This window comes from Hypanus sabinus, chromosome 6 (assembly GCF_030144855.1).
Source record: "Hypanus sabinus isolate sHypSab1 chromosome 6, sHypSab1.hap1, whole genome shotgun sequence".
In the NCBI taxonomy this organism is placed as follows: Eukaryota; Metazoa; Chordata; class Chondrichthyes; order Myliobatiformes; family Dasyatidae; genus Hypanus; species Hypanus sabinus.
Window position 1 is genome coordinate 76,787,506 of NC_082711.1, and position 13,039 is coordinate 76,800,544.

At 41.2% G+C, this 13,039-nt stretch overlaps 1 protein-coding gene across 8 annotated transcripts in view; it reads right to left on the reverse strand.

Annotated features, from left to right (window-relative positions):
• LOC132395595 (tensin-3-like) overlaps positions 1-13,039 on the reverse strand; it is a 320,946-nt gene that overhangs the window by 120,157 nt on the left and 187,750 nt on the right. For all 8 annotated transcript variants that reach the window (XM_059972423.1, XM_059972424.1, XM_059972427.1 and 5 more), the window contains 3 exons: positions 12,211-12,323; positions 10,245-10,305; positions 10,047-10,122 (listed from right to left, as the gene is read on the reverse strand). In XM_059972423.1, coding sequence (XP_059828406.1) covers positions 10,047-10,122; positions 10,245-10,305; positions 12,211-12,323 — 250 coding nt within the window. The remainder of the gene's footprint in view (positions 1-10,046; positions 10,123-10,244; positions 10,306-12,210; positions 12,324-13,039) is intronic.

A 13,039-nucleotide genomic window follows, 5' to 3' on the forward strand; every position in this document is an offset into this window, starting at 1 on the left:
GAGACAGCACCAGTGCTTTATAAATTCTCAACATTACATCTTTGCTTTTATATTGAAATGAATGCTAACATTGCATTTCCTTCCTCACCACAGCCACAACCTGCAAATTAACCTTAATGGAAGCCTGCACAAGGGCTCCAAGTCTTTTTGTGCTTCAGCTCTGTGTATTTTCTCTCCATTTAGAGAACAATCAACCCTTTCATTTCATCTACCAAAGTGCATGACCATACACTTCCTGACACTGTATTCCATCTGCTATTTCTTTGCCCATTCTCTTAATCTAAGTCCTTCTGTAGCCTCTCTACTTCTCAAAACTACCTGCCAGTCCACCCACCTTTATATTTTCTACAAACTTTGTAACAAAGCCATCAATTTCATCATCCAAATCTTTGACATATAATGGAAAAAGAATCAGTTCCAACACAGACCCCTGTGGTACATCACTAGACATTAGCAACCAGCAAGAAAAGGCTCCCTTTATTTCCATTCTTTGCCTCCTGCCAATTTGATACTGCTTTATCCAGGCTAGAATCTTTGTTGTAATATCATGGGCCTGTAGCTCATTAAGCAGCCTCAAGTGTTCCATCTTATCAAAAGCCTTTTGGAAATCCAAGTGCTTGACATCAACCAATTCTCCTTTGTCTATCCTGCATGCTATTTCTTCAAAGAATTCTAACAGATTTGTCAGGCAAGGTTTTCCATTGAGGAAAGTTTGCTGATTACGGCCTATTTCATCATGTGCTCCAAGTGCCCTGTGACTTCATCATTAATAATTGACTCCAACATCTTCCCAACCACTCAGGTCAGACGAACTGGCCTATAATCTCCTTTCTTCTGCCTTTCGCCCTTCTTCAAGAGTGGAGTGACATTTGCAATTTTCCAGTCACTTGGAACCGTTCCAGAATCTAGTGATTCTTGAAAGATCATTACTAATGCCTCCATAATCACTTTCAGAACCCTGGGGTGTACACCATCTGGTCCAGATGATTCATCTGCCATCAGACCTTTCAGTTTCCCAAGATCCTTCTCTCTAGTAATGGTAACTTCACACACTTCATGACCACTGTCACCTGGACATTCCACCATACTGCTAGTGTCTTCATCAGTGAAGACCGATACAAAATACTTATTCAGTTTGTCCTCCACTTTGTTGTCCCAAAGTATTACTTCTTCAGCATTGTTTTCCAGTGGTCCAATATCCACCCATGCCTCTTTTTTACATCTTATGTATCTGAAGAAACTTTTGATATCCTCTTTAATATTATGGGTTAGTTTAATTTCATATTCCATCTTTACCTTCTTAATGATCTTTTTAGTTGCCTTCTCTGGGTTTTTAAAAGCTTCCCAATCCTACAACTTCCTACTAAATTTTGCTCTATTATATGTTCTCTCTTTGGCTATTATGTTGGCTTTGCCTTCTCTTGTCATCTTTCCTTTAGAATACTTCTCCCCCTTTGAGATGTATATATCCTGTGCCTTCCAAATTGCTTCCAGAAATTCCAGCCACTGCTGCTCTGCTATCATCCCTGCCAGTGTTCTTTTCCAATCAATTCTCACCAAGTTCTCTCTCATGTCTCTGTAATTCCCTTTACTCCACACAATACTGATACATCTGAGTTTTGCTTCTCCTTCTCAAATTTCAGGGTGAATTCAATCAGATTATGAGCACTGGAGACCCCGCACTTTAACTTAGTACCTAATTCCCTATGCAGAACCTCGTCACTCATCCTACTCATGTCGTTGATACCTACATTGTCCACAACTTCTACTTGTTCACCTTCCCACTTAAGAATGCTAAGGACTTGATCCAAAATGCCTTGGATCCTGGCACCTGAGAAGCAACATACCATCTGGGAATCTCATTCTTTCCCACAAAACTTCCTGTCTGTTCCCCTAACTAACGGATCTCCTATCACCACAGCGTGCCTCTTCTCCCCTCTCTCTTCTGAAGTTAGTTTTAAGAGCAGGAGTATACAATTTGGCACCTCAAGCCTCTTCCACTGTTATGGCTGATCTGATTGTACTCAGTTCCAATTCCCTGCCTATCCACAGTAGACTTTCAAATCGATAGATAGAAACATAGGTACTTTATTGATCCCAAAGAAAATTACAGTGTCACAGTAGCATTACAAGTGCACAGATATAAATATTAGAAGAGAAGTAGAAAGAATAAAAAAATAAGTAACCACAAATAGTCTAACAGGAGGGGTCAACACTTCCCTGGCTATCCGCTGACTCATTATAAGGTCTAATGGCCAAGGGTAAGAATAACCTCATGTAATGCTCTTTGGAGCAGTGCAGTTGGCTTAGTCTATTACTAAAAGTGCTCCTCTGTTCAGCCAAGGTGGCAAGCAGGGGGTGAGGAACATTGTCCAGAATTGCCAGAATTTTCCATTGGGTCCTTTGTTCTACCACAGCCTTCAGTGTGTCCAGTTTGATTCCTATAATAGATTCAGGGTTTCTAATCAGTTTGTTGAGTCTGTTGGTGTCACCCCTGTTGATGCCACTGTTCCAGCACACCACCCCATAGAAGATCGTTCTGGTGACTAATAGACTGGTAGAACTTGTGAAAGAGAGACCTGCATACTCTAGACCTGAGTCTCCTCAGGAACTAGATGTGTCTCTGGCCCTTCTTGTACACAGCCTCTGTGTTGGTGCTCCACTTAAGCCGGTCATCCAGTTGCACCCCGAGGTACTTGTACGTCCTGGCAATCAGTCGTAACGGTGCAATGCAGGCTTACTCTTCCTAAAGTCCATCACCATCTCCTTTGTCTTACTGATGTTCAGCTGCAGATCATACAGCTTGCACCATTTGACAAAGTCCTCCACCAGGGTTCTGTGTTCATCCTCACGTCCTCCCTTTATACATGCAACTACTGCTGAGTCATCAGCGAGTTTCTGCAGATGACATGACTCAGTGCTGTATCTAAAGTCTAAGGTATCTAAAATTAGGGTAAACAGGAAGGGAGCCAATACAGTCCCCTGTTGGGTCCCAGTGCTGCTTATAGCCACATGTGTCACACAGGTCTGAAGCTGTTTCTGCTAATCAAAACTCTTTAAGCTTTCCCTCAGCAATATTCAAATAGTCTACTTTCACTGCCTTTGAGGAAGAGTGTTCCAAAGACTCACACACTTCTGAGAGAAACCAGGCTACACAAATTTTCGTTTCTCCCACAAGAGGAAATATCCCCACTACAAATACTGTCAAGATCCCTATGTATCTGTTTGTTCATCTCTCACTACTGTAATCTCCAGTAGATTCAAGTCTAGCTCTTCATCAAAAGGCAACCAACCCATACCATTTCCAACATATCACCATTCTTCCTTAAAAAAGATCAATATTGTAGACAGCATTCCAGATATGATATGACCAATATCTTGTATAACTAAAGCATAACCTCCCTGCTTTTGAATTCAGAACTGAGAACATTCTGTTTGCTCTCATAGTTACTTGCTGTGCTTTTTTGCACATTATGCACTGAGTTCCACTGCAATACTAACGTAGAGAGCATCTTCTCATCAGCTACTACTGCTTGGTTTGGTGCAGCATCCTCTCAGAATATACGAAAACTACAGTGAATTGCCATGACAGCAGAAAACGTCATTACCATCATTGTAGGATTTGTATGCGGCTAGGCGATTAAAACAACAACAAAAAACTTCACATTAAAGCAACACACATAAAGTGCTGGAGGAAATCAGCAGGTCAGGCAGCATCTGTGGAAAGACAGTTGATGTTTCAGGTTGAGATTCTTCTCCAGGGCTCTCCTGAAAGTTTCTTTCCCCAGACAATTAATCTGATCACCCATTCTAGTCAGCTGCCCCCCCCCCCCCCATCGCCTCCCTCAATTACCTTCAACACTGCAAACACTTAAAACCACTTTATATAATGCTTTCTACATTGTAAACATATGCTGGCAATTATGTATCTATTCACAATTTATTCCACATCCGCTCTCTTAATGTTATTTTTATATAATTTATTTTATGTAATTGTTGAATGTTGTTGCTTTTTGTTGCATGTAGCACCAACATACCACAGCAAATTCCTAATACCTGTAAATGCATATGGCTAATAAACTTGACCCGTGACCCTTGAGTCACAGATCATCTTGCACTTCAAAGTTCTGCATTCTCTCATTACTTAGATAATATGGTTTCTTACTTTTCTTGTCAAATGGAAAATTTCATACTTCCCCACATCATACTCTATTTGACAGACCTGCCCATTCACTTGACTATCTATATCCCTTCACAGCCTCTTTACTTTTTTTTCTACGACTTACTATCAAGTTTAATAATCACACTGTCAGTACCTTCCTGTTGGTTGCCCCCAAGGTACAACAGGGTTCCATTCCTGTGAAATGTTTGTAACCTGAACAACTTGCAAGTCAGAAATGCAATTACAAACAGAGTTCCCAAGGGGCAGAAGGTCTCTTCTGCCAGGAAGAAAATTCTTCCTGTCAGTTTCCCAAATTCTCGTTTGTGTGTGCAGAAGTTGTGAGCTCATAAGATGAGAAGACCTGCTTCAAAATTGTGAAAACTCAACTCCCCAGCACCAATCCCGGCGACAAAGTCCCAGGGTCTCTCACACAGAAACTGAGCAGCTACTTCAATGCAGAACAGTGGGAAGGCTGCAATGCCACAGATTTCTTCCTGTGACAAACTCATTCCACTCAGCACCTCCCGAGCACACAACCTAGTGTAGGCGGCACATGAGAACAGCACCTGCAGATTTTCCTCCAAGCTACATATCATCCTATCTTGGAAAGCACATATCCAGTCTTTCATCTTCTCTGACTCAGCTCCTGAGGTAATCTACCCAACAGCTCTGTGGATCTACTCGCGCCAAAGGATCTGCAGCTGCTTAAGAAAGAAGTTCACCAATATCTTCTCACAAACATGTAGGGATAAAAGGCCAATAAATACTTACCGTACCAGGGATGGTCAGGATTTAATAAAGGATTAAAATGAAGCAATATTAATCTGAGGTCTTGCTTGCTCCCTCTGGTAGACATAAAATCTCTTCAGGGAGCACTAGCCAATTTTCATTCCCCATTGATCACTAGAAAGGAACACTAAATTGGTTTACATTTTCATTTATGGAAAATTGTTGTGATGCTTCCAATGCTTCAACAGTACTCCACTGCTTGTTAAAGGTTAAAGTTCCAAGTAAATTTTTTGTCTAAGTATACATGTTACCATGTACTACCCTGAGATTCATTTTCTTGTAGGCATTTATAGGAAAAAAGAAATACAATAGAATTTAACAAAAAAAAACCCCATACAAATACTAATGGCAAAACAAGACAAATCTTGCAAATAAAAATAATACTGAGAACTTGAGTTGTAGAAGGTGAGTGTAGCTTGTAGAATCAGTTGAGAATAGTGCTGAATTAAGTTATCCATGTTGGTTCAGGGGCCGGATGGTTGTACAGTACTAACTGTTCCTGAACCTGTGAGGCTTGTGAAGTGCAATGAGGCAAAAAAAAGAGTAATTAGTGCAAGCTCCTGTTTCTCATCTTCCACTGTCCTAGCTTGGAAGGTTCTTAAACTCTGAATTTCATCACATTTAAAGTCCAAATTGTATATGAGCTTGGTCATTGCAACTTAACTACAATGCCCAACTCATTCCTATCATGTAATAATCCCTTCAACATTGTTCTGAAATCTATTCCAGCCTCAGGCTTCTCCTAACATTGTACGGCACAGAAATAGCTCCCCCTCATCTGCTCTCATCTATAACTTCCCAGCTTGTGCTCTTCACCCTCCCTTATCCACTCTTATATTCTGCCTTCTGCCTCTTTCCTTTCCAGTCCTGATGAAGAGCCTTATTCCAAAATGTTTACTATTTATAACGCTCCATAGACACTATCTGACCTGCTGATTTCCTCTCACATTTTGTGTGTTATAGAATAGGCTTGTTGGTCCACAATGAATGTGCTGATCATCAAACAAATCTATATTAATCCCACTTGCTGTATTAATTTCATCTCCCTCTATGCCTCACTCATTCAGATGCCTCTTAACTTCTGTTACTGTTCCTGCTTCCTTCACTTCCTCTACAGCTCATTCCAGATACAGTATTGTGTGAAAAATATTCCTCTTAAATAGAGTCATGGAGAAGTACAACACAGAAACAGACTCTCCAGCCCATCTCGTCCAAGCCAAAAATATTTAAACTGCTTAATGCCATTGAGCAGCACCGGGACCACAAACCTCCATACCACCACAATCTACGTACCTGCCCAAAACTCCACACTCTCATGACTCTCTGAGTGAAGAAATTTCCTCTCATTTTCTTATCATGGTCATCCTGACTGACTGCATCACTGTCCAGTATGGGAACTGTACTTCCCTCAATCACAGGATTCTGCAGAGAGTGGTGCAGACAGCCCAGCACATCTGTAGATGTGAACTTCTCACTATTCAGGAGGTCTACAAAGACAGCTGTGTAAAAAGGGACAGAAAGATCATTGGGGACCCAGGTCACTCCAATCACAAACGGTTCCAGCTGCTACCATCCAGGAAATGGTACTGTAGCATAAAAGCCAGGACCAACAGGCTCCGGGACAGCTTCTTCCACCAGGCCATCAGACTGCTTAACTCATGCTGACACAACTGTATTTCTATGTTATACTGACTGTCCTGTTGTACATACTATTTATTATAAATTGCACTTTCGACGGAGATGTAATGTAAGGATTTTTACTCTTCATGTATAGGAAGGACGTAAGTAATAAAAATCAATTCAATTCAACTTCTCACCTTTTGCCCTGAACCCATGACCTCTGGTTGTAGGTCCACCCAATCTCTGTGGAAAAAGCTTGCTTGCATTTACCTTATCTATACCCCTCATAATTTTGTATACCTCTATCACACCTCCTCTCAAACTTCTGTTCTAAAGAATAAAGTCCTAACCTATTCACTCTTTCTTCATAACACAGGTCCTCCAGACCAGGCAACATCCTTGTAAATTTTCTCTGTACTCTTTCAACCTTGCTGTAAGTAGATGCACACAATACACCAAATTATGTCTCACCAATGTCTTATACAACTTCAACACGTCTTGTACTGAATACATTGATTTTTGAAAGTCAATGTGCCAAAAGTTTGCTTTACAACCCTATTTACTTGTGACAACACTTTCAACAAATTATGGACCTGTCTTCCCAGATCCTTTTATTCTACCACACTCCTCAGTGCCCTACTGTTCACTGTGTATGTCCTACCCTGGTTGGTCCCAGCAAAGTGCAAAACCTCACACTTGTTTGCATTAAATTCCATCAGCATTTTCAACCCATTTTTCCAGCTGATGCAAATCCTTCTGCCTTCTGCCATGATAGCCTTCCTCACTGTCCACTACACCTTCAGCCTTGGGGTCACCCAGAAATTTACTGATCCAGTTAACCACATTTACATCCAGATCAATGATATAGATGACAAGCAAGAAAAGACCCAGCACAAATCCCTGCAGCTAGGCCTCCAGGCAGAGATTCTGTATCTATCTACTGAGTAAAAACAGATGCAAATGATTCATTAAAGACCTCTCCCATCTCTTTTGGTTCCACACATGTATTACATTCTGCTCTTCTACAGGACCAATTTTGTCCCTTGCAATCCTTTTGCTCTTAACATATCTGTAGAATCTCTTAGGATTCTTCTTCACTTTGTCTGCTAGAGCAAACTTATGCCTTATTTTACCCCTCTTGATTTCCTTCTTAAGCGTTCTTTTGCATTTTTTGTACTCCATAAGCACCTCATTTCTCCTATCTGTCTATAACTGCTATGTACCTCCTTGTTTCTCTTAACCAGTGCCTCAATATCTCTTGAAAATCAAGGTTCCAACATTTGTTATCTTTATCTTTTATTCTAACAGGCATGTAAAGCTTTGTACTTTGAAATTTTCGTTTTTGAAGGCCTCTCACATACCAAGTACACCGTTGCCGGAAAACAGCCTGTCCCAATCCATACCTGCCAGATCATTTCTGAAAACATTAAAATTGGCCTTTCTCCAATTTAGAATCTCAACCCACAGACCAGACCTATCTCTTTGCATATTTACTTTGAAACTAATGGGATTGTGTTCACTAGATGCCAAGTGTTCCCCTACACAAACTTCTGTCACCTTCACTGTCTCATTCCTTAATAGCAGATCCAATATCGCATGCTCTCTCTTTGGGACTTCTATATACTGATTTAAGAAACTTTCCTGAACACATTTGACAAACTATCTCATCTAGTCCTTTTACAATATGGGATTCCCAGTCAATATGTGGAAAGTTAAAAACACCTACTATAACAACCTTAGATTCTTGCAACAGTTTGCGATCTCTTTACAAATTTGTTCCTCTAAATCCCTTGGACTATTGGGTGGTCTGTAATATAGCCACATTAACATGGTCATACTCTGAGTTCCACCAGCATTTTGTGTGTGTTGCTCGGATTTCCAGCATCTGTAGATTTCCTCGTTTGTGATTTCTTATTTCTCAGTTCCACCCATAACGCCTCCTCATTAAACCGCCATCCTCTCACATTAAACTAACACTCTCAGTTCTCAGCTTCTACCATGTGAAACTCCTACCATGTAAAACAGATTCTGGCTATCTATCCCATCCATGCCACTCTTAATTTCATAAACCTCTATCACCTCTTAGCCTCCTTCACTCCAAGAAAAACAGACCTCAAAGTCTCACTTGATAACTCATACCCTCCACTCCAGGGAACATCCCTTTGAATCATTTCTGCACCCTCTCCAGTTGCATCACACTTTTCCTGTCACGTGACAACTAGTACTTCTAGTATGACCTTGGTTATTTCTTTAAAAGTGTAATTTCAGAATGAATGCAATAACTGTGTATAATGGTAACTGTAACTGCTTCCTAGACCCAAACACAAACTGCTGGAGGAACTCAGCAGAACAAACAGTCGACGCTTCAGGCCAAGACCATTCATCAGGGCAGATGAAGAGTCCTAATGAAGGGTCCTGGCTGGGAACGCCAAATGTTTACTCTTTTCCATGGATGCTGCCTGACCTGCTGAGTTCCTTCAGCATTTTATGTGTGCTGCTTAGACTTCCAGTGTCTACAGATTTTCGCATCTTTGTGCTTCCTAGATCCACCATTACCTCTGTGCTCTCTCCACAATGATACCTCACAATTGAGTATACCCAACATTTTGTATCATAAATACAATGTATTTCAGTTTTCAGACCAGAAAGCCATGTATACTGCTAACAAGCAAACCTTTATTTTGCATCAAACTAACATTGGCATTAGGTACATTGCTCACGGCTGGCAATAACAGCTTGAATTCCTTGTTTGCACTTGGAGGCAGCACTGATCCTTGTATAATAAACAAATTGGACACTGACAGACACCAAAAATTAAACAGACCGGGCTTACAAACTATGAAGTTTATAGGAACTGATCTCATTGAGAGAAACACAGTTCTTTTGGGGGACTGACAGAATATGCACGGAATCATTACTTCCCTTGAATACAAGAAGAGGGTTGCTATCTAAAAACTAGTGTTTCACTCTTCAGGACATTGGTGAGAAGCGATCTCTTCACCTGGAAAATAATGAATCTGCTGAAGAACCAGTGGACACTCTGCCACTGACACAGTCAGTTTTTGGACATTAAGGAAATCAATGATGTTAGGAATTGTGCAGGAAAATGGAGCCAAGGAAAAGATCAATCTTCCAGAATGATAGAACAGGGGCCAAGTCAAGCAGATCAATCAGTCTTAGAAGAGTGTGCATAAACGTTACAAGAAAGTACCATACAAATTTAAAGAAAGTTCAACCTGTTTTTCTCCTCCAAAAATGTAATATGATTTCTCTGTATAAGTTATGATTGAGATGATTTTTTTCTTGTGAATATCACATCCATAACACCAGGTGCCTGTGATGCGGCTGTAAGTAGGTTTTTATTAAGCTGTGCACATATCTGCTTAAGTATGCATATGACAATCAACTGGACTTTGAGATAATTTCCTCTTGACTTCTGTGAAATCAGTATTATCGTTGGTCCCAGTGAACTCACCATTATATCACCTTTTAGAAGTTGTGCTGGCTCTATTGAAATGCATATTCTGCTTTGATTTTCAGCCCCGACATTGCTGTACAAAAAGAAGAGAATATGGAACAAGTTTTATTTCTGTCCTCCTTCCAGCAAGAGAAGTACTGAACAAGCAAAGTGAAACTAGTCAAATCTGGTTTACATTATAAGAGTAAAACTTACTAGATTCCTGAAGTGTAGACAGGTTGCATTGCTTGGTAAATCTTTAAAAATGGGCGGCAAACTGCAAAGTAACAATTATTAAGTGAGAATTCTTGGCTTTTAAAACTTTTAATATAGAGTTTCTGATACACATCAGATACTAAAATTGAATAGCTATGTATATGTTATCTTTATTGATTGATCTATAATAAAACCTGGTCTTCACATCAGTCTCATGAAGGAAAGTTAACGGGAGGGTTGATTGTATATAAAATCAAGTTTATTTTATCACAAAAATTTAGCCCTGATAATAGTCATAGAGTACTTCAAAATGAAACAGACTCTTCTGTCTAAGTCATGCTTTCCAAACAAAATGCCCATCTTAACTGATGCAATTTGCCTAAGTTTGGCCCATATCCCTCTAAACTAGTGGTCACCAACGCTTTGAAGCCCAAGATCCCCTACCTCAGCCTTAGTGAAAGGCAAGATCGACTCCAGATCGATTAGTTACACACATGCGCACTGGGGCAGAAAGACAGGAAGTAAAACCTCGCAACCCGGAAGCAGAAATAATGTATGAACACCAGGGGTACCCACCCTTTTTTTCCACCGCAGACCGGTTTAATATTGACAATATTCTTGCAGACCGGCCAACGGGGGAGTGGGTTGGGGGTGTTAAGCATGACCAGAATACAGTGATACTCGAAGCAGGTTCCTTATGTCCAGTCTATTCTGCAATTTACTTTACATGGCTCTCAGCACCTAGCTGCTGTCCCGCTTGCTCACGTTTTTAACGCTGGAAAAAAACTCAGCGGGTTTGTATTTAAGTGTGGAATGCTTGCTCAGGGTAGCGAAGCAGTTTTGAGAGCTTCATTGCCTCATTAGACAGCCTCCGGGCCTGAGCTCCAGCCTCCTGCCTGCCCGCCGCCTTGGCCAGGTGTGTCTGCTCCTGCACCAGGGCCGCAGCGGTCACAGTCCGGAGAGAGAGCGACTGACCGAGCGAGGAGTGCGACACGGTGCCCTCCCGCACCCCCCCACCCCCTGTAAGATCTATCGGCCGACAAAAGTTTGTTTCAGTAGATCGCAGTGAGGTAGCGGCTCTGCCACTTACAAAACCCTGAGCCCCAATTAGGTCGTCTGCGAATATTTTAGCACCGGGTTCCCCAAGAACATTCGGTGTGCTAAACAGCTTCAGAGGTGGCGCCCATCTGTCCGCGCTCCAGGCCGGTAGCAACAGCACTTCTCGCCAGCCGCATGAAGTGATCAGTTACCCGAGGCCAACCTGGCGCGCTTGGGTAATGACCTCCCGTGGGTTCAAGTTCAACAGTGGCATGACAGGGAATGAGGAAAGATGCAGCTGACTCATTTCCTTGCAGCCCGGAGGTTGGGGACCAGCAAGTGGCGGAGAAGCTACACGCATGCGCACTGGGCAGAAAGAACGGAACTAAAACCCCGCAACCCAGAAACAATTTCTCAACAGTATTTGTGTATTTATTTTTTTTTCGGGATCTACTGGGAAAGTTTCAAAGATCAACCAGTCGATCGCGATCGATGGGTTGGCAACCACTATTCTAAACCTTTCCTGTCCTAATACTAAACAGAAATTGTTCAATAGTTTAGCTTTCCATTTTGTAGAAGCATTAGTTCCATCAATTAAATTTTCAGTTTAATGATGGCTAAATGGCAGCTTTAGCTCCAGAATCTGCAGTTCGCAAGTTTTAAAAACATTCGAAATTTTGTAAAAGATCAGACACTGTGTGATCACTTTATATTTATCTTCCCTATGCACTCCCCTGAAAAGCCATCAAATAGTCCTCTATAGCTGGTTCCAAGACAAACCAGTTTGAGAATCAGCACCCAGAGTACAGCATGGCTGCCATTTTTAACAAGGAAATTTTGCAGTTTATGAACACAATAGGAGGTAATTACGAATGATTGCTACTTAGACACTAACTTTCTATATTCTTTGCTGATTTCAAAGTCTTACCTCCGCCAGTGTCAAAACTGGGAATGCCATGCAGAATGACAAAGTGCAGGAACAATGGAGTGGTGTTCATTTTCACCGAACCAGACAGCAGACCGTTAAAAAAATGGACATACCTGAATGAGAAAAACAAATTATAAAGTTAGTCTGATCTTTGTTATTTATTACTTCCTTAAATCTTTCAACTGTTAAAAGTGATGTTATGAACAAACTGTTGAGATGGGCTGTAAAAGAACTAAATTGCTAAATTGGTTTATTATTGCCATATGTACTGAGGTACAGTGAAAAATGTCTTGTATACCATTTCTACAGATCAATTCATTACAACAGAGCAATGAGATAATACAATGTAAAACAATTATAGAATGCAGAATGAAGTGTTAGTTACAGTAGAAGTGTAAGGTGCAAGTAGATTTGAGGTCAAAATTTCATCTCATCATACCAAGCGGCTGTTCAATAGTTTTATAACAGTGCGATATAAGCTATCCTTGAATCTGATGGTACATGGTTTCAGTCTGGGACATGGGAGACAAGAGAATATGCAGGCGGGCCGAGGTCTTTGATCATGCTGACAGCGAGAGGTGTAAACAGAGTCCATGGAGGGGAGGCTGGTTTCCACGGTGTGCTGGGTTATATTCACAACTCTCTGCAGTTTCTGGTGGTCATGGGCAGAGCAGCTGCTGTATGAAGCTGTGATGCATCTCGATAGAATGCTTTCAAAGGTGCACCAATAAAAACAGATGAGGTTCAAAGAGAACATGCCAAATTTCTTTAACCTCCTGAGGAAGTAGAGGGATTAGTGTGCTTGCTTGACCAAGATGTCAACATGCCT